This window comes from Falco rusticolus, chromosome 16, assembly GCF_015220075.1.
Source record: "Falco rusticolus isolate bFalRus1 chromosome 16, bFalRus1.pri, whole genome shotgun sequence".
In the NCBI taxonomy this organism is placed as follows: Eukaryota; Metazoa; Chordata; class Aves; order Falconiformes; family Falconidae; genus Falco; species Falco rusticolus.
Genome location: NC_051202.1, coordinates 3488337 through 3515208, shown reverse-complemented (window position 1 = coordinate 3515208; position 26872 = coordinate 3488337). Strand labels below are relative to the sequence as shown.

Below are 26872 nucleotides of genomic sequence, written 5' to 3'. Positions count from 1 at the left end.
TGCCCTTGGTCCCTCTTCCACGGATGCTGCCCGGCTGCGGAAAAGACGCAGCAGGACGTGCAGGGCGCCTTTGACGTGGCAGCTCTGCTGGTGGCACACCAAACCCGTGTCGGCATCCCAGCTCCGCTCTCCTGCCGGCACCATCCATCGGCTCTGTGCCTGGATTCCTCAGCTGAGACCGGGTCGAGGCTTTTAAGCCTTCCTACCCGCCGAAATGAGCAGCAAATCAATGAAGGCCTAATAAAAGATGATTGGAAATTGCTAATAGGAGCATGGGAGGGCAGCCCTGCCTCCCGCAGCCAAGATGAGTATGGATTTTCTCGTGCCAGGGACTGTAAACACGTCCGAATTCCCCAGGCAGCCCCGGATGCTCACCTTCTCCCTTTGCCCTCCTTGTTCTCCTGCAGCCTTCAAAAAAGGAGCCCGGTAATGGTAATTAGCTAGGCTAATTAGCCGGCAGTGGCAGGGAGGGCTCAGCCTGCCTGCTGGGGTGTGAGGGAGTGAGCTGGGGCAGGGTGCGCGGTGGGGCAAGGAGCATCTCGGCAAACGCGTGCAGGATGGTCTGCCCTGCTCCTGCCCCGCTGGGGTCGGTCCCCATCCCACGGTAGATGTGGAGGGGCAGGGAGGGGATCAATCAGGGCAGGGAGCAAGGGCACAGACTGGCAGAGCTCTCCCCACCTTGGTGCTGGGCTCCAGTTTTGACTCCTGATAGCTGCCTTATTTACGGACTCGCATCTCCCCCTCTCCTCTCCCTCCGGCAGCGCCGAGGCAGCAGCCGCGGTCCCAGCGCCCCGCAGCCTCCTGATCACTAATAGATCACCGCCGATAAACTCGCTCCTCTGCACCGTATTCGGCAGCTGAACCCCCTCCTGCCCTTCATGTTGGTGGTGCTGGGGAATGATGTATGAAATCCAAGTTGGTTTGATTCATACGAGTTGTGTTCACCTTGCAGAACAGGCTGTCACAAAAAATAATAAACCTCCTTGTTTTAATGCCCGGAGAGGCTGTTGGACGGGCGGCAGGATGGGTTTAGATCCTCTTCCAAGGAAAGAGATGCTTTTGAGGAAGACTGATAGCAAGCCACAGGATGGCTGCACAAACAGTAAATAATAATTATGGGAGCGGGGTCCCGTCACGCGAAGTGTGGCACCGATGCTGTGAACGGGATGGATCCTGACCCACGGTCCGTAGGGTCTAAATGGGTGTTGCCAAGGACAGGGGCTCGCCAGCAGCAGTGAAGCGACCTGTCCCTGGTCACCCAGGAGGAGAGGTGGCACGGTCCGGGATGCTGTGGCTTGCTAGCTAAGTTGGCACAAGGATGCTGCCCAGGATGGCTGCAGTTCATCATCGCTTGTGTTCAAGGGGACTTCACCAGCAGAGACAAAACCCGGCTGGGCAGCTGCTCACCCCTTGATGTATCTAGTCTGTCGCTTGGACTTTAAATTTTTGTGGTGCCACAGCGTAGCCCTTTCTTGGGCCCAAGCCAGCTTTCAGGAGGCGTTTTCTTTGGAGTGAACGCACCGGCACAAGTTACCCGGTGACTGGTTTCTCGCTGTAGCCTCGTCTCTCCCCTTTTTGGGCAGCAGCTCAGGTCATGGTGCCCGTCTCTGCTTGGCACCAGACCTGCCGCAGGCCTGACCTGAGCTCAACCTCTTGGTCCCTCTCCCTCGGGATGCTTTGCCATCTCCTGCGTCGGGGTGCGATGCCCAAAGCTGCATCTTCTTCCATGCCCCGCAGCAGCCCACGCATGCGCGCAGCACCGAGGCAGAGAGTATTAATGGGGGGAAAAGTTAACCACATTTATTGAACTGCAAAAAAGGTTGTTTTTATATCCCTTTATTGGAATATAAAGACAGCTTTTATAACCTTTTAAAGGGGCATAAAAGCAGCTCAGAGACTAGAAAGCTCGCTCCCGTTGAAGGCAGGCAGAGAGAAGGGGAAGGAGGAGAACAAACATCTGCCATGTCTTGGGGTCAGAAGTAGCCGGCGGGTGGCTGGGGCTGCTGGCAGCCCGGGTCCGAGCTGGTTGTGGGGTTGCCTGTCTCGGGGCAGTTTGGAGCCCTCGCTGCCATTAGCAGCCCTGCCTCTGGGCTTTGACACGCGTTCCTCCTCCCGGCGGCTGCAAAGCCAGTTCCTCAGACCTCTCTTGGGAGGGGTAGGTGTTGTAGTTAACGAGCTAACCTCTTCCATTTCATTTTCCTCCCCGGTCCTCTGTGAATAAATACGGCTTTGGCTTCGTTCCTCCTGGAGCGAGGGAGGAGGGAGCCTGTAAAGGTCTTGCTTCGGGGCTGGAGGGCAAGTTTGCTCCGCAGGCTGCTCCAGTCTCTCCCACAACACCCGACATCTCCGGTGGCACTGTGGTGAACCAGCTCGCAAACTCGGTGGCCCAGGAGTGCCAGTTAATTTGGGATGTGTTCGGATCTGGGGCTGGCACGTTGTATCCTCTTCTCCCCACTGCTGCCTGCAGCATTTTGGGGCGAGCGCGGGGGTGTGCTGCAATCCCCCTCCTCCATGGCATGGGATTTGCTGCCTCCTCGCTCATCCCAACCAGTGGGTCCGTCTGCTGGTTGGGATGAGGTTAAAAGCAACATCTTCAAAGCCAGGAGGAAGCTCCTTCCCCCTTCTCCAGGGCTGCCAGACGGTGGTCCGAAAGCGTTTGGCACGTTGCAGGTGGTTACAGCCTGGCCACCTCGTGTTGGCACGTTCTTCCCAGGATGGAGATGGGTTTTCTCCATCCGACGGGGGAGATGTGCCTTTTTCTTTTCCTTGTTCACGCAGCAGTCGGTCTGACGCGACATTAAAAGAGGAGAGTGACCTTTACACTGGTCTCCAGCTCAGGGGAGGGGAGAGCTGAGCCCCCATCTGCAGCAAGGCACATTTTGAATATGGATAGGTCGTGAGTCTCCCTTATCCCCACACCATCTCCCAAATAATAAGCTTCCAGAGATAATGCTGTGGGGCTGTGAAGAGGATGGGAGCAGGAGCAGCTGCTTCTAATTTCACTTCATGGGGAGGGAGGCGATGCTGAGAGCACCCCGCATTCTCTGCACATATTTTTCATCATTATAGGCAGAAATGCCAGAGTGGTGACAGATATTAATGCAGTTCACGCCGGGAGAAAATCTTCTTTCCATCAGACTCAATGTGCAGCAAGAGGGCAGTGCCATTTGCAACCCTAGGGAGGATATGTTTGAAAGGTGATGTGTTTTTTACCCAGGAAGTTTTATTCCAAGACAAAGTTCAGTTTGGAGAAAGGGCACATGAAACTGTCCCACTGGGGGCCACAGGATCATCCCGCGCCCGCGCCACAGATCTGGGTGAAGCAGCAGTGCTGGGAATTAATTCAGATTTTGGTGTCACTCCAATTACCCTCCACTGGCTCTGCAGTGTCACCACCGGGGGTGTCATTGCCCCAGGTGGCGGTTTTTGTGACCTGGGGTCCCAGCCTGCCCCCAGCCCTGACCCACAGCGATGCTGTCAGGTTTGCAGACTTGCTCCACAGAGGGCTGCACTTCCTTGCGCCCCTCAGCCTCCTTTTATTTGCTTATCCCACTAAATATTCATCAGTAACATTTAAGACAAAGGAAAGAGATAATTACAAGGGGAGAGTTTTTTTGCAGTATTAAAGGTTAACAGAATTCTTGGCATTTGTGCCTTGTCGATCTCCATGTAATTATGCTCATTTCCCAGAATTCAGAAGCGACTGTGCCTGCTAACGCTCAAAGATGGTACCCCGGGAATTAAATTTATGAGATCATTTCTCAAAATCTTCAGATTCAAACCAAGCATCTTGCTTAATGGCATGACTATTATTAATATTATTCTTGGATGCCTAGCACCGTGAGGGTCAGAGGACTAGTGGCAAAGCTAAAATGGATACAGGCAGAGAGCAGCGCACCCAGCTTTTGTTCCTGAGGAGCACTCGAGCAATTTGGCCACCTCGGTGCCTTGGAAAATCAGGTTGGCAAAAGATGGGCCCTGCAAAGGTGCAGGTGTTCAGGGTTGGGGTACCCAAGAAGAAGCCCCTTTTTGGCTGTGGCTGGTTGGGAGTCCAGAAAAGCAAAGCTTGCACCTCCCCATCCTCTTTTTGAAGGTGACTGAGCAAGGTCCAAAAGCAGCTGCAGGCAAAAGGCAAATCAGTGTCTCCAGGAGAATCTGATTTTCAAAGATGCCAAACACCTGGCAGTGGGTTGGGGTTTTGCTGAGAGCTGCTGAGCGTGCTCAGTGGTTTCAAAAGAGGGAGTGCAGGGGCTCTGCTCTTAATATCTGCTTTTTATCGATCGTCGTGGTCTAAGTCAAGATACTTGCTCCTTTCCTGGTACCTGCCTCACCTGGTTTGCATGGACCAAGTGGTTTTCTGGTAGGAAAGGGCTTGGCTGGGGAAAATGAGGTGGAGGGAGGGTGAGTGCAGTGGTGGGCCAGCATCAGCTAGGGACATTTACCTTCTTGCTTCTCCTTGGAGTTCAGGATGTGTGTGTTGATATCCAGATGGGCTGGGAAAGGCTTGGCTTGGCTTGGCATGTCTTATTTGCAGCCGTCCCAGGAGCAGGCACAGCAACTCTTGGAGCTGCTTCTCTAAAGGGTTATGTAGGGCAAAGCTCACAAATGGCCCCAAACTGTGGGCAGAAGCTCGTGGTTTTAGATTTGAGAGAGCTGTGCTGGAGCTCCCAAAGGTCTGCGCTGGGACCCGAGGAGGGGCTGGCGTCGCTTTTTAGCTTATTCAGCTTTTTCGCTCTTCCCGTGTGCACTTACTCCTGTTAAAGCACAGAGTGGATTGAGTTGTAGAGCGCTGGGTTAATGTCATACGCTTATGAAACGCTATTAGACGGCTAATGGGATGGTTTTAGCCCATGTCGTCAGCTGTCTCTGGCACCTGATTCATGCGGAGCGAGCATATAGGATGCCTTTTGGGGCGTTAATATAGCGACGTAACCTCACAACAATTCAACAAGAAACAGATTTATGGAAAACCAATATTGATTTGTGCCCTGGATCAATCTCAGTTCATAACTCATCGTGCCAATGTGGCTCAGTATCCCCTCGATGATTTCTTTTAAACTCCACGTATAGATGTTTAATATTAAGACTGGATGTACAGAAATGCCACTTCATAAATATGCACGCTGTGTTGGCTGGGCTGTTGTAAAAGGCTCAAACGCCAAGAACCGTGGGAGAAAAGCGTAATCCCAAAGGAAAAGCTGGGCCTTGGGGACTGCTGTGCCTCCCCCAGTAGAGCTGGTGTCCAAGCTGCAGCACTGCCTGGCCCATCTGTAACGTGCATCAGAGCATCCTCAAGGATGCTGTCCTGTATCCCTGCGTGCGTTAGGGGTGGCAGTGCTAGATGGTGTGTTTTGGCAGCTAGCAAGGCGGCTTTCCTTTTCCCCTGGGGCTTCCTTCTGGGTTACCTCTTGAGACGCTGCAGGGAGGTAAATCCTTTGCTGGCTTTGGCTTTGCAGCACCAGCTTGGGACGGGCTTTTGCAGGGCAGCTGGCCCTCCAGCTCCTTGGCTGCAGCGAGCGCGAGGCAGTGCAGCTCAGCTGGGGATGCTCTGGAAGGAGTTAACTCATGCTTGAAAATCCCAAGCCCCTGAGCAAGAGAGCAAGCGACAAACCTGAGCCCAACAGCTTTTTAAAGGGCAAAAAAATTGTTTCTTTTCACGGCAAAGCGCAGGCAGGGCAGCGGATCTCAGCGTGGCTTTAGGGAAAGGCTCCCCAAAGCACATTTCATTCCAATTTAATAGGACAGTTACTGGAAGTTTCTATAAATGCCGGTTAAATATTAACAGCATCCTTAGCGGGGATTGATGGGGTCTCCTGTGTTGTTTTTAAACACCACGGAGAGGGTGCTGGTAGTCGCTGCCTGCCTTCGGTGTAAGCGATCAAGGGCTGGGTGCCCATGAGGATGCTGCTTGCATTCAGAAAACTGGCCTAGAAACTTCCCCGAACAGGCAATTTCTCCAGCTCTGTGCAGGAATGCCTTTGGGGCGAGAAGGGCTCAAAATGGCTCCAGCCAAGTAAGGCTCTCAATCATTGTTTCTTAATTGGGGCCACCACCATTAACGAGGGGATAAATGAGTCAGGGTGGTGAGCAGGGAGACCACGTCCTTTGTGTCTGCCCTGAATGGTTGTAGACGTTGAGGGCTCAGTAGTTATTCAGGAAAAGCTCCCCCGGACTCATGTGTCATTCACCTGACTAATGCCAAGAAAATTAAGCACTTTTTTGCAACTCTGGGCTTATTGGAGAATAATGTGGTATGCGATAGCACGACTGGGGTTATGAAATCATGTTTTCATTTTGAAGGAACAAGAATGGTTCGAGCATAAATTATGTTTCTGATCATATTTGGCAATTTCAGATTAAAAATAAATTTCCACTTTGGGGTTATAGATTGCCATCTATCAGCTTCCTGAAAAGGAAGAAAGGAATTAAAAGAAAAATCTGGCTGTACAAATTGCCTTGCTATGACCTACTTAGTTGAAAGTAATTTTTTTATTTTTTTTTTTTTTGTTCAGGAATGAAATATTTCGGTGTGGGGAGGCGTAGTATTGTATGTATGTAGGTTTGCAGGTGGCAGGTATATAGTCACGGGCTGTAAGGGAGGATCTATCAACCATCCCTACAAGCAGCTACAAGCAAAATAGATGCTAGAATCATGCTGGATATTTCTGAGAAAGCAGAAAAAATTGCAGCAATCATGTTGTTTTACTTGATAGAGGAACCTTAACTGCAATTTTGCATCTGGTTATCAGCCTTTGGGACCACTTAAATCTGCAGATGAGATACTTCAGTTGGTTCTGCTTAAAAAGCCCGAGATTGGGGCGGTGTTTGGGTAAGAAGGAGCCGGGGTCCCTCGCAGCAGGCTGCGGGAAGCGATGGCCTGGGCCAAATGCCACTGTTCTTCCCCGGGGGTGTTTTGGGGGGCTGTTTTGCTCTCTGCTCTGCCTGCAAGCCTCCCCCTCCCCAGCTATCACCACTGATTGCTCTGATAGAGATGCTCCTCTGCAGAGCAAACCCGTGGGCTCTTGCTCCTTCTAACCCCATCCCGGTCCATGATTTCAGCATCCTCCCTTCCAGTTGCCATCTCTCCAGGGGAGACCCTTGCCCTGCCTCCGTCCCTGCTGCTGCTTTGCTTCCCACCGCAATCCCAAGCCATGCCAGCCCTTGCTTCCCTGCCTGTGCTGCTTATGCTACCCTGTTTGTGGTCTCTGCCAGGAGAGGGGGGCCTTTAGCCTTGCTGGAAAGAAGGAGGTTGAGGCGATAGATACGGAGATAAATATGTACCTAGACTGTGCCTGTGCTTTGCTCCTTCTGTTTGTCTCCTGCCTGTTGCTCGCAAAGGAAAGAAAGGGGGGGAAAATAAAACCAACCAACAACTCTTAGATAAGTAGGAAAAAAGGGAAGAAGCTGAAAGCAAGAAGCTGTGTTTCGTGCTCGGATAGGTGCTGCTTTGCAAGTAGCTTAGCCTGTGTACGGCAGACTCTTCTTCTGCTGTGGTCAAAAACCAACGAAGGAAAAAAAGACTCTCTCATCCCCAGAGGAAGCTACAAAGCTCTCTTTCTCTTGCTGCTGAACCTTCACAGCTGGACTCAGTTGCTGGCTCCTCTGCTGCTGGAGCAACTGAATTATTTAAAGGAACCTTGATTTCATTTTCTCTTTGCTGTTTTCATGCGTTGTGTTTATTGTCTATAGATATTTTTATAGTCTGAAGCAATTACAGCTGTCAGAAAAGAGACGAGCTGTGACAGGCTGATTTATATGTACATTGTATGTATGCAAGAGAGGGAGAGCTGGAGACGGGGAGATAGACCAGGGATTCTGCTGGGCTTTAGTATGCAGGAGCCGGCGATATTGGCTTTAAATTCCCTGGGATTTTCAAACAATGCTGATGATCTCCTAACAGTGGGCCAAATTCAGCCTTTGCAAGGGCTGAAGCTGCTCAGCGGGTCACGTTCTGCCCCAACCTCACGTGCTTCCAGTGCAGGCAGGCGCTTTCTCTCGTGATTTAAGATGCTTCTGGCAATCTGGGCCTGAACGCTGTGTTAAAAGGTTAACTGGCTGTGGTTATTGGAATCCCTTTGGTTTTGCTGACACAGGAGGTGGTCTCTGCCCATCCAAAAGAGCAGCCTTGCAGAGAGAGCGAGCTCTTGCGTGATGAGCGTGGCGATGGCTTGCAGGTCCCGTGCACGAGGGTGCTCCCCACCAGCACGGCAGGGTCCCCATCCCACTGAGGGTGCTTGGATGCTGCAGCAATCAGCAAAAGCAGTGTCTTTTATTCTTTGCCGGCTTGTGCACCCTGGTGCAATGCCAGGATGCCGTAAGAGGCATCTCACCCTACCGCTGATGGTCTGGCTTGTTGCAGTTGGGTTTCAGAGACCCCCCCCGTGTAATTTGTGGGCCCAAAGGATCTGCTGAAGGCAGGCTTTTACCCCTCCCCTGCTAGGCTGGCCAGGAGCAGAGATGCAGAGGTTAAACTCCTCCTGCCAAGCTCTGGGGAAAGCTGCTCTCCCCTCCAGGGGGACCTAGGATAGGTATTCAAGGAGCAGAGAGCCTCCAGAAGAGGAAGAAGTCGAGAGACTTGCAAAGCAATCCCCTTCTCGTATGACCTATCAGCACGCACAATAATAATAAAGCTTTATTTGATTGAGTGTTTCCTCTGCCCGGCACGGCTCATAATGTTTTAGAGATTAAATAGCACAGTTAGCGAATTAAGCAGTAGTTTACAGGGGATTCGGAGACTCCAGGGATTAGTAACGGGCTATGGATCCTTTCACATCTAGGTCACCAGTTTGAATCCCGCTCAGGTTGGCAGCATTTTCAAAAAACAAAACAAAACAAAATAATGGTGCTGTGTAAGAGCTGCCGAGCACGTGGTGGGAAAGGGAGGGAGGGAGGAAGGGGGGGACTTTTGGATAAGGTCCCACATGGCAGAGAAGTCACTGGGGACAGCGGGCGGAGGAGGCCTGGTTTCCCCTAAGGCTGGGCTGCTACAGTTTGGGGGGGGGAGGGGGCTTCCAGGGGTGCAGCACCCCAAAAGCTGTGGCTCGGCTGCTGGTGCTGCATTTGCTCGGTGGCTCCAGGACATTGTGCTCTGAGGATGGCTCCCCGGCACCTTTTACCAGCATGAAACTGTGCCTGGAAATATTAATGGGTTTAGCCGCTAGCGGAGGGAAGGAGGAATTACTAGGCGTAAGCAAATGCGATATTTGTTAAATTATGAGCTGATAAAAAGTACGTGGGGACCTTGCTTGCGGCTGGGGAGGAATTTGCCACTTCAGCTCATGCTGTGTGTCTGTGTGGTGCAGAGGACCGGGAGGGCACGCTCCCACCTCTCCTCATCACCACCTGCCTGACTGGGGGGGGGGGGGGAATTGTCCCGTGCCTCAGTTTCCCCTCCTGCATAGTGGTTTTGCCGCCTGGGGAGGGGACGGTGGAGAGGTAGCGGAGGGCAAATGTTAGAGGGAGTGCGGTGCTGGGTGCAGGTAAGCACGCCGGGGAAGGGAGGGGGTGGGTGGGGAGGGGGGGGCCTGACATCCCATCCCCCGAGGAGCGCGGTGCGGCGGGGGTTAAAGTGGGTGTCCTTCGCCCGGGCTGGCGTGTGAAGTGTGCGCCGCTCGGCTGGGCTCCCCGCCCGCTCGCCCGTGTGCGGGTGCTGGGTGCGTGCGGGTGTGCGGGAGCCAAAGTGCCGGTCAGTGATGGAGCCGCTGCCATGACAACCCCGGGCAGTCCGCCTGCGCGCCGCCCAGGGATGCTGCCGGCCAGCCGCGCCGGCGGGGCTGGGATGCTGCCGCCGCCTCGCCCGCTCCCCCGCGCCCCGGCCGCCCCGCTCTGCGCCTGAGCGGCACCGGGGGGCTCCGGCACCCCCCCCGCCGTCCTGCCAGCCCCCCATCCTGCAGCCCGCCCGGACCAGCCCGCCTCTGGGACCCGCCCGCGGGGCTGGGGGAGAGGAGCCGCCGGCACCCCGAGGCCGTTGCCTGCTGCGCCTTCTCGCGCCTGGACCCCTTTGCTAGCTCGCGCCGGGGGTGGTTTTTTTTTTTTTTTTGGTTTTTCCTGGTTTTTGGACTGCCCCCGCTCCGCGCTGCGGAGGGGAGCTGCGAACTCGGGACAAGTGTGCGGGAGCGGGGTGCAGCCGGGCGGCTCCCCCGGCACCTCCTCGCCCAAGTGAGCCTCGGACTGCTTCCCGGGAAGAGCCGGCTCGCCCAGCGTCCAGCACCTTTGCCACTTCTCCTCCTCCTCTTCCTCCTCCCCCCCGGCCCTCCCGTCCTCCTCCCTCACCCAAGGATACTGGGGACTCCCTCCGGATGCCGCTCGGCAGGCTCAGTGCTCGCAGGCTGCCTTGCCGGGGGCTCTCCTGATCTCCGTGGAGCTCCGCATCGCTCGCCCCGGTGGTTTTGCTCCCCCCCGTCCCCACACACACGCACCCCCTCCCTCCTCTTCCCCCCCCCCCCCGTCCCCCCACTTTTCGCTCCTGGTGGCCTTGTCGGGTGTGATTTTGCCTGTTGGAAAAGTCACTGCTGCGCAGGATGGGGGTCGGTGGGTGCTTAGCCCTGCCCTGGAGGTGCCTAGTCGTCCTCTGTCTCAGGCTGCTCTTCCTTGTGCCCGCAGGAGTGCCCGTGCGCAGCGGAGATGCCACCTTCCCCAAAGCTATGGACAACGTGACTGTGCGGCAAGGGGAGAGTGCCACGCTCAGGTAGGAGCAGCTGGATTTCTGCCTTGGGGGGGTCCTGGTGCACGGCGAGGGCGGTGGGCGACTTTGGGGATGTGACTCGGTTTCCCCACGGGGGATGCATCCTGTCGCTTGGCGGTGCAGGATGGGTGCCGGGCAGCAAGGTGAGAGGGAGGTTTGGGTGCCAGGGGACCGGGCTTTGGCTCGCCCCCCCCCCCCCCATCCCAGTCGTCTCGGGAAAGTTACTGGGGGTATGAGAGAAGGGGAGTGCGGTTCCCTCTTGGCCCGCTGCCCTACACCCGTGCGGGGCATGGGCTCGGCTCCTGCTGTCGGTAGTCGTGGCTCGGGCACTTCGGCTGCGTTTGGTGGGGGTAAACATCGCTCTGCTCTTGGGGTGCAGTGCCGGGGGTGCCTTCACGCGTGTCAAACCAACCCAGCCTGGGGAGAAGGGGAGTTGTTGAACCCCCGCTGGGGTTTTGTGCCTTCTCCCTGGTCCAGCCCTGCTGGGATGAGGGGAGTGCAGGATGGGGCTGGCTCCAGGGAAGGCAGATGCTGCTTTCCTTAAAAACCCCCTTGCTCCAGAGGCAGGGGCTTGCTGTTCCCTGCCAGCATTAACTCTTGGATGTGGGGGGAAATGTGGGGCCGGGCATTGCATTGGGGTCCTGCCGCCTGCAGCAGCGATCTGAGGGGTGTGGGGGCTGCCAGGGAAACTGTGATTTTGGTCATTGTAACTTCTGGGACATCTTATGCCCAGATACTCGTCCCTGTCCTCGCAGCAGATGGGCGCAGTCATCCCAGAGGATGTTTGATAGGGACATTAAAAATAAAAAGCCAGGTTTTAATTGCAGCGCTGGGAAGCGGCGCTTGCAACTCCGGCATGCTTGGGAGTGACTTTCCTCCACCGGCGCGTTGCATAGGTGACACTAACATCTGCGGGGCCAGCTGGGTGTGTGCGGTGAAAGCCGCACTCCAGCTTTACGCCAGCAAGTGGAGCAGGGCCAAGCCAGGACGAAAAAAACCTAAGGAGGAATTTCAGCTAAGTCTCTTTTTTCAAGCGGTGGGAAGACTTAAACCATGGGCTGCGTTTGGCCCCTGGAAACATGAATCCTCTCCTTATTTATTTCTTGCAACTCAGCTGTTTGCAGCCTCTCTCCGCCTGCCGCCCCAGCCCTGGCATGTTCCGGGGAGGGAGGGAGGGAGGGAGCTGTGTTGTGGCCATTCCTCTGGATTTGTCTTGCGTCATGACACGACTGGGCAAAGAGGCTTGAGAACGGGTGACTAAGGGTGGAGGATGGGGTGTCTTGCTTAGGAATTTGCCCCGCTGAGCTTGGCTGAAAAGAAAAACATAGCTCCTTCCCTGTCCTGAATTGCTGGGCTCTCCCAAGCACCGAAAAATCCTACAGATCTTGCCACGGGGGTATCAAAGAGGGATGGGTTTGGGTTACTGGGGGTCTGGGCAGCAAAATACATGGGAGGGTGGCAGCAGCGAGGTGGTATGGGCACCGGGGGCTCTGCAAACTTACTGGAAGGAGGCAAATTGCTCACGCTCTGGTGGGGGCCTGCAAAAGGTTTCTGGCACCGATCGTGCTGGTGCTGTGCCCCAGCACCAGCTGCTTGCCCGGTGCTGGTGGAGAACAAAGGAAAGCTGGGGTGAGTCAGCAGGAGGGATGCTTTCCTTCTCTCGGTGGGGGCCAGTGGGAAGCGGGACAAATCCTGCCGCTGGGAGGTGGCCCTGGGGAGGGATGGCAGTGGCTTGTCATCACCCCAGAGCTGCTGCATGCGCATCCCAGTTCAGCTGGGGAGCCAGGCTGGTAGCAAGGGATGTCCTTGTCCCTGCACGGGTGCCTCATCAATACCAGCGTGCCCCAGGAGAATAGGCACGTGGGCTTTGGGGTGCGCAAACTGCGTGGATGATATTCCTGCTGTGCAGATGATGTTCCTGCTGTCCTGCCCCTAGAGTGGGCATCGCTCTTGGAAATTAATGGCTTGCTGCTGCTTGCTCAGTGCACTGGTTTGGTAGCCGGAGAGGTGGAGGCCTGGGTTTTGTGCTAGCATTTTTGGGCATTTTCCCTCTGTCTTGGGGTGGGAGCGGTAAGTCTGGCAGGCAACTACGTTGCTGCATCCCCCAGTGGGTCCTGGTCCCCACAGCCATGCTGCACTGTGGCAGGAGCAGAGGGAAGAGCATGTGAAAACCACACACTTCCAGAGGAAGAAATCAAGGAAGCGCGAATCTTCCTGCCTGCTCTCCTCCCAGCCCCAGCCCAGTATAACCATCGATCTGTTGTGGAGGAGTTCAGAATAGCAATGCTGCTCGCAAAGGTTTTGGTGGACCTGCCGCTGCTCCTGGCCACCTCCTGCCCAGCGTGCAGGCAGCAGCCCTGCCCTCTCCCAGACCTGCAAGGGTGGCAGTCAGGGAGGGGTGCCCAGGAAGGAAAAAGAGGCAAAAAATAGCGTCTTCTTATCTCCCCACTCATTTCCATGTGAGGTGGGAGGATGGTGAGTCGCAGCCAAGGATTTGGAAGGAAAAGAGGTGTTTTGAGAGGTTCCCTTCTTGGTTTTTCACAGCCAACAAAAGGGAGAACAAGCTGAAAACTTAGCAGCAGAGGTTGCCGCTTCTCTGAAGCACTCAGATGTCCTGTCCCCAAGCTGAGAGGGCTCGGCGGTTGGAAATAGGCCAGTTTATCTGGGGTGGTGGGGTGCTGAGGACCCCAAAGCTGCTGTCGAGCAGTGGTGCCCTGCTGAGGAAGCTCAGTGCAGGTCCATCCCCGCCGCCCCTCCGGGCAGAGCTCATTTGGTGCCGGAGGAAGAAGCCGGGTTGAAGGCCATGAGGAGACTCCCCCATTGTAAGGGGGGCGCAGGCTTTGCTCCGTGCACACCCCGTAAATCTGCTGTTTGGAGTTACTCTAGGACCAGAGTCACCAGAAATGCTGAGATATTTCCTTCTGTCTCGTGGTGTTTGCTGGAGGGTACAGCCATGTGTCTTGCTTCGGGGACCAGCACTTTAGATTAGGGTATTAAATTTAAATTAAGTTTAGACCTTGAGGTAGAGGTACCATCTGGGGTAGGAGGGGTAGGATTTACTCCTGGGTGCAGTAAAACCTGCAGGAACTGGAAAAGGGTTTGTGGATGTTGGGTCCGACAGCTTGGCAGTTTTATCGATGGGTGCATTGCTCCCTGAGCTGGGCTGCTCCTGCGCTTGGGGTGGCACCCAGGGCTCGGTGTGTGCCAAGGTCAGAGCTGGGGTGTCATGCTGGATCTCACAAGGCCGCATCGTGAGGATGAGGCCGGTCTGCACCCCCTCCCACCATGTCCAGGCAGCACCTGCCCTCACCAGTAGCGAGCGGCTCATGCTGGAAGAAAACCCACCCTGAACTTTCCTCCAGCACTTGAACCGAGTTCCAGGTGTTGCTGAGACCTTTAGAGCAGTTCTCTCAGCACCAAAACAAATGGCTTGATTATGATTTCACTTTAATTGGCATCAGTCAGCGCTTTCCACAGCGAGGCTCTGACGTTCCCATCAGCATGCACAGGCTGGTATCCCCCTGAATTTACCAGCGCCCTGGGCAGATGGAGGGCAGATCTGGCTGCAGGGCGAGGACCACTTCTTTCACAGGCTCCTCTTTTGGTTTTCTTGGCAAGGTGATGCGATGCCTTTATTTTTTCCCCCCTTTGATTCACGCTAAAAGTAAAATCTGAGTTTAACATGAGTTAAAGCTTCTTTTTTTTTTTTTTTCTTTAATTTAACCCTGATATTTCCCGTGGTTTCCACTGGGGCTTTGAAAAGGGTTGTGTGCTTTGCCACTGGGATGTGCCACGGTTTACCTAAGCTTGTTTTGCAAATTTATTTTGCCCCTGTTGTGCTCTTGAAATAATTTCGGAGAAATGATAACTTGGCTGCAAAACAAAACAAAATCAAGCATGTTTGTTTGACGGATGCAAACAGAAAGTGCTTGTTTGCTAAGCAGAAAAGAGTATTTCTCAGAAATGGGCCTGTTTTCCATGACTCTTTGCTGCCTCATCTTTCCTCCTTTATCCACGGGAATTTGCCTTTTGGTGTTTTTCTTGTGTAATTTGAAAAAAGGGGCCGGCCCCGGATGGATGACACTGTGGTGTGTTCCAGCAGGCTGCTTTTGCTGGGGTCCGGGGGAGGCTGTGTATCCCCCCCCCAGCGCTGAGGCAGGGCTGTGCCTGCCAGGGCTTGAGCGATGGTGATTCTCCGCTGAGGTTTTGGGCAGCTGGCTTTGTGGTTTGCAGTCGATGAGTGCAGAAAACTTGCTAGGGGAACCCCACTCCTGTCTCTCTGTCCCGGAGAAAGCGGTGCTCACCATCCCCATAGCCCGGGGGCTGAGCGATGGGGGGCTGGGCTCCTGGTGCGAGCAAGGGAAGCAACGAAGGGCAGGGGTTGTTCAGGGAAGGGTCTGTTTGCTAAACCTTGTCTGGTAGCTGCGCAGCCCTGTGTCTGTTTTGCTCGAGGCTCCCTGCTCCCACCCTTGCTGGTGGTCGGAGCTGCAATAACCCCAGGCCAGCCCCTTCCCACCCACCGGTGCCCTTGCGGACACGCTGGGATGTACGCTGCTCATCGCAGCCCTGCAGCTCCTGCCCAACCCCGCCAGCTCCCCGCATCCTTGCACAACCACCAAACTCCTTATTACTGGAGCAGCACGCTCCCCAGGGCTCGGCTCTGTGGCACGCCGCTCCTGTGAAATATTCATCCCATTCCGATGGTCTCCAAGCCCAGTCCCCCCTGTTTTCATCCTTCTACAGTTACTTACTTCAGAGTCTCACCTGGCAGGGACTGAAGCTCCTGGTTGTTTCCCTGTTCACTTCCCAAGCCCGGACCAGGGGGGATATAGCTTGGGCTCACAACCTGTGGAGGCCAAGGTGTAATTATTTTGCTCTTCCTGATTACTGAGCAGTGAAGGATTTCTGAGCACTTGGGTGGGACCAGCCCCCAGCGGTCCTGCGGGCATGGGGTGAGGATGGAGCTAAGCTGCCGACTTGTATATTAACCAAAGTTGATTCTCCTGACTTCCTCCGTACCCAGCACGCTCACCTCTTTCAAACCTCTCTCCTTTTTATTCCTGAATGTTAGGGAATAAATTCAGGGCTGTGGTGACCCCTTCTCTATTTAGGTGAAGAAGCGGGGGAGCATATTCTCCTGCATCTGTGGCCTGAGTTGGGAAATTGGTGCAGACATGAGCAGTACTGAGGGTTAGGGACTGAGTCCCTATTTCCATCGGTGCCACTTCACTCCTGCCTCTCTCCTCCTTCCCATCGCTGCTGGGCTCTCCTCTCTAGCCAGGCTTTTCTTTCCCTGTGGCTGGAGAGCTTCCATCCGAGGGGCTGCAGGAGCCCCGAGCAGTGCCCACGTGCGATGCTCACGGCTGTTTGTAGCTTGCGAGGCGATTGCTTTGCTTGCGATGGCATGTTTTTGAAAGAGGAGTTTATTGCTAAAGTGACATGTCAGCAAATCTTCGCCACCTCTCTTCCCATCTCAGAGATGGAATCAGCTTAAAGTGGGGAAAAAAATTGTCGTATGCATGGATTATTTTATTTTTTTTTTCCCTGAGTGCAATTTCCATCTGAGATGAGACAAGCTCCTGATTGCTGTGCCAGAGGAGGGTTTCCCTTTATAGCTCTCCTGGTAGAGCTGCTGCCTGCAGTTCACTGGAGCTGGCTGGGCTGGGGTCTCCTAGGGGACAAGCGTGCTTTTCTGGAGCTGTCATCTCCATCGTAGGGTTTAGGGTTAAGCATCTCCGGTCTACCAGCTCTGGCAAGCTTTAAGTCAGACGGACTCGTACCCAGCTCCTCTGGGCTGGGAAAGGCTGATGGGGGAGGAGGAAAGGCAGAGGAAGGGAGGTCAGAGCAGCCTTGCAGGTGACAGGTGGCCACTGGAGGGTTGTTTGGGTGGCATTTCTAATCGTTAAGCCAGGGTTGTGAAATGGATATTCAGTTCTTGGCCCTGTTACTGACTCCTCAAGTGACATTAGGCACCCTTCTAAGTCCTATAAATTTGTGTGCGGCGATTGCAACGCTTCCTTTTGCTGGCTCCGCGAGTCATCTGCTTGCATTGCAATCTTTTTGTGGCAGGATGCATCCCTCTGTAAGGGAAAACGCTAAGAGTGTTCTACTGGAGGGCACCACAGATATCTACTGGTGTCCTCCTCTTGCTTGGAGTTTGAAGAGGCTACCGTGAGCGTTTCTTAGCCGGAGGTGCCAGAGAATTGTCATTGCAGGGATATGTAGTCCATGGTTGTGGTACTGCAGGTGGGTGGGCGATCATGAGATAGGCACTGAAGCAAAATCAGGGAGTGGGGTCAGCAAAAGCAGTGCCACCCCCAACTGTGGGGATCCTCACAGCCCCAAACCCTGCTGAGAAGCTGCTCTCATCACGACCACGAGCTAACCTAAGCCTCCGACCGAAGTGCTTGTGGGTGACAGTCCAAGGGATGGCAACCGGCTTCATCTCTAGCTCTTGGCCATTCTGATGCACCATCCCCGTGCTGCCCTGCTGTGCCTTGGCACAGCCCTTTGGGTATCGAGCACAACGCTGCTTGGCATTGCATGTTGTGCCAGTGAACTGGCAGCTCCGTGCATGTGTTAATGAGGGGTGGTGGGTCGGGGATGTGGGTCATCTTCAGTTTGCCTAAGTCATTGTCCCTCTGTTGGCTTCGCTGGAGTTGCTCCAGCTTCTGCTGTTGGAAAAATCCTCCTCTTGATGTAGTAGAGTTGTTCTTTTCTCCTCCCAGACCCACGTAAACCTGCCAGTTTGAGCTGAGCCACCCTTATTTTCCTTCAGGAGGAAAGGGGAAAATCAGGAAGGAACTAATCTACGACCGCATCAGTGGGAGAACAGGCTAATAGAAATTGTAATGAGAACACAGAGCCAAACAAACAAGCGAATGGCGAAATGCAATCCCACCAATGCAACAGAGATTTATGCCGACAAAGGGGCAGATCCAGTGCTCGTTAATGTCACCACAAGTCTTTACCCTAACTGTAATGGACTGTGGATCGGGTTGGAAGACACTGTTTTCATCTTGCTATAATATGCAGACCGTTAACGGGCTGTGTGTGGAATAGCAATGCGGAAAGCCCTCTCCTAAGGAAGCGGTTGCTCATCGTTGCATGTGGCACCTTTACAAAACCAAGGGGAAATACCTCCTGCTCTCCTTAGGTTTAGTTTCCAGAGGTGCCGGGCTGTGAAGGCACCAAGTCCAAGAATTGGGCTTAGCTACCTGGCTGCTGCAGCATCTACTGAAAGGCCAAATGCATCTTAATCATTAATATATTAATAATCTTGCTTTACGTAAGGATTCTTCAGCTGGTGGTGAGGGGTGTTGGCTCTCGCCACCAGCAGTCGTGCTGGGAGGAAGTCGTTAGCTTATATGCAAAGCGAGGAGGCAGAAGAGCAGATGGGTGGGTATGGAAAGGCTGAATGCAAACTTGGCTTTGCAGCTGGATCCTCTCTTGGAAAAGCTAGTGTCAGGGAGGTGGAGACAAGGTCTGGAGAGCTGAGCCTGGTCGGAAGGTGGGGACACCATTGGGGAGAGTGCTGAATAGGAAAGGACACCAAGGGTCAAACAAGAGACGTGCGAGTCCGGCTCTGCATGTCAATGAGGGTAGAGTAAATAAGGAATAAAACCACCTTCCAACATGAGCAGCTGGTGAAATATCACAGATTTTTTTTCCCAGAGATGGCAGATTTTGACCGGCTCTGCGCCTGCAACCATAAATGGCTCTGACACCTGCGTCTGTTTTATCAGACACATGCAGAGCCCCGGACATGATCCAAACATTCATTACTTTGGATTTTTGAGTCTGTTTTCTCGCCCCCCCCCCCTTTTTTTTTTTTTTTTCCCTCCATGGTGGGATCATTATTTTCCCAGCTTCACATCCTCTGTTCAGCAAACCGGGTGTGTTTTTCAGGCTTATGTTTCTTACGTGTCTCTAATAAGAAGCACAATAGAAAGCTGTCACGGAAAGCAAATTCTCAAAGGTACGGAGGAAGAGGAGGGCAGCTCCAGGTTCAGAGCCACTTCCAAATCCCAAGATGGTTTGGACCTACAGATAGGCACAGCCCTAATGCTTGAAGGTGTGTTTGCGTTCTTACCCTTAAGTCCTCCAAATTCTAGGCGTAGGGCTTTATCCCAGGATGATCTTTATTATCTTGCGTCCCTGTTCCTCTCTTATGGGCCAGTACAAAGCTCTTGATGAGTTCAAAGGAAAAGTGACCCAGGTGGAAACTCGAGCAAGGATTTTCCAAGTCTCTGAGGGTTTGGTGCTTTTCTTGCATCGCTGTTCAGGAGGAGCTAGGCGAGCACCTGCTCCTCATACTCTTACTCAAAAATTTCAGGCTTGTACCATTTGTTATGCAAGAAAATAGTTGGGGTTTTTTATTTCTGAAATAGATCTTTTTACTAAACAATCCATTTCTTTCTCGCGGACCTTGACTAAAAAGAGTTTAGAATTTCCTTGTTGGGAAAAAGGCAGGTTTGGGTTTGGAAAACCAGTATTTCTCTCTGTTAATGTGTGTTTGAGTTCATTGAAGCACCTTGTCAGATTGCACAGGAAACACTCTGATGGAACTAAACTGAGATTTTAGGTTTAAAAGTGTCTTATAGGAAATAGTGCGATTTTGATTTCATTCAGTCTTGGAAGGGGAGGATTTCTGGCTACACGGAGTTTCCCTTTAGCTGAAAAAAAGAGTCTTTCCCTGCTCACCTCTGAACTGCTTTACATTTTGGAGTCCGTTTACCCATCATACCTCATCCCTCCTGTTGCTTGCTCCTTAAAGGAGGAGCTGTTCTGCTTCAAATCAGGCAAAGTTGATGTTGAATATATGTTTTCCAAGGCCAAATTTCAGGCTGGCCCATGCACATCGTAACCCTGTTTGCTCAGCAAACTTGCCCAGTGTGGGAGCCAGGGCAAAATGTGACAGCGGTGGGAGGGAGCAGTTTGGACATGCTCTGATGGCGTGTGTGTGTCTAAGTGATGTGATTTAGTCCTCTACAAATACGAAGAGCAAAAGGTATCCGTTAGCCTTGACTCATGTACCCATGAAATTAAAGAAAACCTCTCCCTTCTCGAGACGTTTGTATTCTGTGGCAGGGTAGGACATGGCCAGAAGGTCACAATCCTGCCTTGGGTTGTTATCGCTTCGTCATGAAGGTGGTTGTTGAGGAAGATGCCTTTAGTGCTGCACATCAGCTGGGGCTCCTAAATTTCTCTGGTTGTCCTTGGCTCGTGGAGGACAGCAGCTGCAATTTCCTTCCTGGTTTCAAGCCAGCAGCGTGCAGACAGTTGATTTTGTTTAGCGAGACATGGGGCCCTTCACCTCAGACACCTCTACGAGTCTGAAAGCAGCATGCCGGACAGTTTGGCCATTCAGAGGTCCCCTTGGGGACCTCCGTCCGTTCAAGTGGCACAGCCCTCAGTAGCTTCAACAGGCGGCCAAGGCCTGAAGAGATCACAGGGTGATAAATATCCTCTATGGTCCTTCTAGAAAAGACCAAAGGCTTGGTGGCAATGCATCGCGTAGGAGAAACTTAACCCACCCTGCTGGGACTGACCCTCCGGGGTCGGTGGGAGCTGCGGCATGAAGCCCTCGGAGGTTCAGAGGGAAGGGAAGGTGTGGAGCTGTGTCCTGAGCACAAGGGATCCACAGCCCGCGGTGGGGAGGGAGGCTGGAAGCCTGCGGAGAGGCGCCGCGGGGCTGCCGAATTAGTGCGATGGGGAGATGTCAGCTCTTCCTCGCAGCTTCCCTTTGCAGCGCCAACTGTCAGTAATTTAACTAACGTTTTGTAAATAAATGTGGCATTCGGACAGCTGTCACCGCGCCTGTTATAAACACTCCTTTTGTCACTAAAAGCTGGCAGTACCGCTCCGTTTCCCCTGCAAATGCAGCTACCACTGCCAGTTAGCTCCTGAAGCCAGGGCTGTCAAGGAATCGCACGCCGGCCGGTGGCTGGGAGACCGTGGCTTCGCGCAGGAAGCACAGCGAGGCATTGCCAGAGCCTGGTGCGAAGGCAGCTTTTGCATCTCGAATATAAATAAATGGCCCGATCAGCGAGCAAGAAAACCCATCTGAATGTGGCTGTAGGGCTGGTGGATTGCCAGCCAGGATCCTTCCTTGGGCGGTCCAGCTGTGGCGCTGGTGGTGGCACCGGTTCCTCTGCCATCTCGTCCCAGCCCCGTGGGGAGCACCAGTAGGATGAGATGGGCAGCCCAGCCAGGTTTGGGCTTTGATGCGCCAAGGGAGCAATTTGGCACTGGCACCGCAAATGCTTTTCACTTTGTAGCGTGGGCTTCTCGTGCATCAGGCTTTGGTTTCGGTAAATTCGGTCTCTCCGGGACAGGGTTGGACTTGAGCAGAGAGATCTGTCCTTTGAGCCCATCAGTCTTGCTCAGCACGCTTGTCCTATTAGGAGCATATTCAAAACCTTCAGGCAGTCTGGATGCTTCTCCTCCTAACCAACCTGACTGGAGAGGGGATGCTGTTGTCTTTCTCTTCGCTGGGAAGTCTTGATCCGGTACTGCTTTTCTTCTCTCATCCATGGGGGATCCCTACAGCTCCAAACCACCCTCCCCTGGCCCACGGCGTTTCTCTCCCAGTATCGGGTGATATAACTTTCAGCAGTCAGCACCTATAGCCTTGCTGTGCTGCATTGATGTGTGATGCAGGCAGTATAGAAATCAGCACATGACATCTCTCTCTAAGCTGCTGTAAAATTAGCTTCATCTCAAGTGGCAGAAAATGATCATATCCTCGCTTGAGGGCGATGAAGAATATTCCTGAGTCACTGCTAGTGATGAAACAGGCAGAAAATCCAGAGTGATACACAACTGCCCACTCAGTTTTAATCGTTGAGGCCATTTGCTGCTGCAGAGCCTGAAGACGCGGCTTCCTCCCCCTCTCCCTCCCTTTCATCCATCACTCCCCTTGGCGACCCAGGCTGCGGATCCCAGTAGGGGTAGGAGCAATTCCCCATCCCACCGGCGAGGCTGCAGGCTCTGAGCATCTCTGGCTTCTTCACCGTTCCCCAGAGAGAAGAGGAGGGGGTCAGAGCTCCCTTTTCTTAAAGCAATCAGAGGGAAAAGATGGAGCCTGCCCTCCTCGGTTCTCCTTCTTCCAGGCTGCCATTCTGCAGCCTGGGAAGAACTCTCCTCCAAGCTTATCCTCATCTCCACAGATTCTCCCTGCTGCCTTCGAAGCAGCTGCTGTGCCCACGAGGACGTTTCCTTTCACGTTTCTCCTCTGTCAGCTTTAGTTCAAAGCCGTCTCCCTGGATTTTTATGTCTTAGATAAAGCCACCCTCTTCCCTACAACTGCCAGCTCAGTGCTTGGGAAACCTCTTGCCAAATTTGCTGGCGACTAAGGCCAAGAAAACCCTTCAAAACACGGATGATCAGAAGCAAAGCGCTGTAATGCTTCTCTTCCTTGCATATGCTCCCTGGCAGCATGTTAGCGCGAAGGACTCCTCGAAGGAGGCTTCCTGCAAGCCCTGCCCTGCCAGCTTTCCCCCAAATTCAGATGGAAGCCCCCCACGCTCCTGGTGGAGGTTGAAGAGTCTGTAAAACCCTGGCGAGGTTCACACGAGTCCTTCAGCTTGGGAATCACCTCCTTCTCCTGGTCTTCCAGGCAGCTCAGTCGCCACCGACCTGGTTCAGCATCATTTTGGGGGAAAACCGTAGCAATCCTCCGGTTTGTGCAAGCGTTTGAATGAACGCTTTCTCTTCTGCAGACGGGGTTTGTCAGTATTTATCCCTTAACCTGATTTTTAGATGTTCTCTATCCTGCAGATTTGCTGGGATATGCTATTCACACAAAACTCTCCTGGTGTCAGACTTCTGCTAGGATAGCTTAATAGCTCCTACCAGCCTGCGAGGGGAATACGCACGACTGGCAACAGTACAGCCGTGCGGGCATAAATGTGTCAAAGCAGGGGGGTTGCCAGCATAAAAAAATACTGCCGAAGCTCATTCCCCCACCGACGGAGATTGCTGTACCAGCGAAAGTTTTCTGCACCGGTCGGCCAAATCTGGGCAAGTTTCCGTGAATCCCGCTCTTCTCTCCATAATCCCCGGCAGCTTTGCACGCCGGGCGTTTATTTGTCAGTGCAAGCAGGTGCAGAGCTGCAGGACATGGGCTGAGCATCCCGCTTTGGTGGTTATTCCTGCCTACAGCCGCTTTATCCTCGCGTCAGGCAGCGCGAGCAGCTTCTCCTCCTCAGCTTAATGTCCTTTTTTTATTTTTTGGTTTTTTTTTTTTTTCTCATCTCTTCCCCAAAAAGGCGAGTCTGGATGGTGTGTTTTGGGTTAGGTTCAGCAGAAACCCAGGAGACAAGTATCGTAATGAATAGCTGGGTGGTAATTTGGGGGTTTTAAGCGTTATCACCAACCGCCCCCAAGCACACTTGCATTCTGTGCACACAGAGCCTGAATTTGCGTGTGTGTGTGTGTATATATATTTATGTATCTTGTGCAGGGCTAATGAACAAAGATAGATACAGCAATAAGGAGAGTAATTTGTGCAGATACCTGTCGAGAGAGGCAGGACACGGGGATAAAGCCAGCGGGAGCTGGTGCAGATGGCAATTGCAGATAGCGTAGCCATAGCCAGGAAAAGCGGTCCCTTGGCAAAGCAGCAGCGGGGGCTGCTTTGGGGAGAGGTGGGGGGACAAGCCCGTTAGTAAATGCTCTAATCTTTTCTCCGGGTGGTGCCAACTGCTGCCTGTTTCTCCTGCTGTGAGTCTGAAACAGCCCCGCTAACCTCTGGCAAAATCAGGAGGATAACAAAGGAGGGAAGGCTGACTTTGTTTGCGGCATATTTTATTTTTATTTTTTTTTCGCTGGCTTGGGAAGGAAGAAATAAAGTTGGATTTCAAGTGGGGTTGTTGCAGTAATGGAGGGAAATGAGAAATGCTCTTCAGCTGCCTTCTCCTTCCTCGTGTCCCCATAAATAACCCTTCTCGCCGGGAGACGGCTCAGCTCTTACTTAGAGGAGAGAGCCGGGTTCTGGCTGGTTCGTTGTTGTTTTTTTGCCGTGGCTTGAGGGCCACTTCCCTTTCCTGCCTGCACTTCACCTCCTCGGAGCCTGCTCATCCCCAGGGCTGCTCTCCAGAAAAGTGATTTCTCTTCTGCTGTGGTTTGTGGGGAGCCCCTGCAGCAGGCAGGGCTGCTCCCCGAGAGCCGTGGCTCTGGGGCACGAGCATCGCTGCCGGTGCCTTGCCGGCTTTACCGCCGTGTTGCCGATGCCACGGAGCAACCAAGCCGTGGTGCTACCTTGGTGTCAGTCCCAGTTTCCTTAGGGCAAATGCCAATGACAAATGAAGTGTGAGCCTCTGGGGGGATGGACAGCCACAATCCCAGGTGCCTGCTCCTGGGGAGATAGCCAAAAACCGCTTAAAATGCTCACGATGCCCCGTGATCCTTCCACATCCCACCTCCTTTGATTAAACCCAGGTCCAGCCGTACGGTAGCTGTATCCAGCAGTGAAGCCCTGTCCTTCTGTAGGTGAGGCAGAGCTTGCATACCACGCCTGGGGACCAAGGGACAAAAAAGTGTCACTGTAGAGATGGGTTTTGGTATCTGTGGGATGATCTTCTAAGGATTTATCGGCAGGTTTTGCATGCAGTTTAGCCACTTTGTCACTAGTTCACTTGCCTAGGAGTCATTTAGAACTTCTCTGTGAATCCATGGAAGCCAGGTGTGGGTGATTTCTCTTCTTCTACGTGCCCCTTTCCCCCTTCACCATTTCTGCTAACTGTTGTGAATCAGCTGGCTGATTTCATTCAGGTTTTTCAGAAGGCTGGGTGTTACATTTCTACAACTCCCATGAAAAGAGGCAGGTAGAGGTCAAGAGACCTCGTTAGTCCTCTGAAGTAACAACAGAATGAGCTCAACTCTTGTATGAGACACCCGAGAATCTGTGTGGGCATTGGCTGTATGCAAGACTCAAGGGAAGAAGGAGCTCCAGCCTGAGCTTGCATCATTTAAGACTAAAATAAGTAGGAAACCATGCGTTCCCCGTGGTATGTGTGGAACTACTCATTAAATGCAGCAAGGAGTCCAGGTGGGGAAGGGTTGAGTGCTCCAGATTGTGTGTAAGGAAAACTGCAAAGATGATGTTGTGTTGATGGAGACAGGCTGCCAGTCGTGGTATCAAGGAGAAGAGACAAAAGCTCAGGGTTTCGTGCTTAATGCAGCTGATATCAAATGGGGGATGCTGCACTTTGCTTGCCTGAATCGGAAGACTGCAACAGCTGGTGGCTGTGGCATTGCTGAAGCCGGCTGGCTCACCCTTCCCTTCAGTTACAAAAAAATATAAAGGAAAAAAAGCCAACAAAACCACCACAACAGCAATGACAAAAAAAAAAAAAAAAGACAAAAAACCAAAGCCAGTAACTTGCGTTCCAGAAGTTCCTAATGCTGCAACAGGCAAAGCACTGGAGATAAAAGAAATAAAAAAGCGGGGGAAAGAGGGAGAAAATGCGTTTATGAGCTCTCAAACTAACAGCATGCAACTCTCATATTATTTTTCCTCCTTAGCCTTTGAAACAGAACAACGGCCCGGAGCCTTCTCGGCAGATGGACAATGTGCGTGCCTTAACCACTTAACAGCCATTAGCTTAATTTCACGTACTGGAGCCAAATTAAATAATAAGTAAGAGGCTATGAAAAGCTGGTTTGGAGGCTGCGTTACTGCCTTTCACTTGATAACCTTCTCATAAACAGATGCTCTCTCTCTACCCTATTAACCTTGTCTGAGAGCGGGGAGGGGGCTTTGGTGAAGGGAACAAGCCAGACCTTGGTGGGGAGGGGGGAGGTGAGCCGGAGGGGCCAGATGTGCGGGTCCTCCCTATTTCGGAGGCTACTCTCCTTTTGCTCCCCCAATGCCCCAGCCGTGGAGGAGTCGCTGAGCAAGAGCTCATTCTGCGGTTGCGTCCAGGTCATTTGAATGTGCCAAATGATTCATCTTGATCAGCGAGCCCATCTGTACCTGCTGGGTGAGGCTGCACCACCCGGAGCTGATTTTGTGGACAAATCTGCTTTACTTGGAGGAAAGGGGAGATGGTGCTGATAAACACGAAAGGGGAGGTGGCCCTGTGGCTCGGTGCCTAATCCCTCCCCGTGTTTGGCTCAGGCAGGGCACGGGGGGCTGCTGCATCATCCCTCCTGGTCGCGCCGCTGGCATCGCCCTTGCAGGTGACGTCATTTGGCTGCTCTTTGCCTCTTTCTTCCCCCGTGTTGAAACAGGGACAATAGTACTTGCCTAAGCTTTGGGAATTTGTAAGGATTAGTTTGCAAAATGCATCTGAGGTTATTTTGGCGATGGGAGGGATGTGCAGAAGGGGTGCCGTGCATTTCTCCTGCTGCGAAAGATTTGGGGACGGCTGCCTTACTCCATCACCGCCCCCCTTGCCACGAACTATCACTCTGTGCTTTGCGTCTTGACTTGGGGCCTTTTTTAAGTTTTCAGGGGATTATAGATGACCGTGCAGCTATTTTTGGTGCAAGGTTTTATTTATTAAAAAGCCATCTTCCTTCATTAAAAAGATACGTTGATGGGAAATAGATGAGCAGCTCTATTACTGGCGGGGAGCGTGCCACGCCAGCCCGGCGCCACCGAGCTGCTGTGCTGCGTGCCCTCCCTTGATGCAAGAAATAAATCCCTGTGGAGCCACCCAAAATTCGGCGTGTGAGCCATCCCCTTGCCCCAGCTGCAGGGTCTGAGACCCTGGGATAGATGTGTGTGTTTGGGTTCAGTGCAAGGTTTCCAACATGCTGTTCCTTGGTGTCAGCAGCAACTTGAGTTTCCTTTTTGGTTGGTTTTCCTCCTTCGTCTAAGTTGTCACGCAGGCTCTGCTTTTCTATGCAAAATCCATCCTCTGGCTGGCACGGGAACCAATAAAGCCGTGTTTCTTACAAGTTTGCTTCATTTTGGTCCAAGTAGGAGTAAATGACTTGCCGCCTGCGGCGGGGATGTTTGGAAAGGCTTTGTGCTGTGTGGATTCTCTGAGGTTCAGATGAGAATGAATCTCATTTTTATGTGGCCTTTTCCTCCGCGGGGCACTCGCAGAATCCCTCTCCTGTACCTGGCTGCCTATCTGTACTAGACTTGCAGGTACTTAATGTCTTTGAGCCATCTGTTCCTCTGTCAAATTTAGTTAAAATTGGCCAAAGGCTTCACAAATTATTGGGGAAGAT

At 53.0% G+C, this 26872-nt stretch overlaps 1 protein-coding gene across 7 annotated transcripts in view; it reads left to right on the top strand.

The window, feature by feature from the left end:
- Positions 1 to 26872, top strand: part of LOC119158236 (protein CEPU-1) — a 352937-nt gene that overhangs the window by 198486 nt on the left and 127579 nt on the right. For 2 of the 7 annotated variants that reach the window (XR_005107811.1, XM_037409925.1), the window contains exon 1: positions 10400 to 10687. Coding sequence is in view for 6 of the 7 variants with exons in the window: in XM_037409925.1 (XP_037265822.1) it covers positions 10521 to 10687 (167 nt within the window). In the remaining variant the exon portion in view is untranslated. Of the gene's footprint in view, positions 1 to 9071; positions 9187 to 9309; positions 9336 to 9460; positions 9480 to 10398; positions 10688 to 26872 lie in introns of those variants that run through there. The other 5 variants (XM_037409929.1, XM_037409930.1, XM_037409931.1 and 2 more) reach the window with 5 other exon arrangements.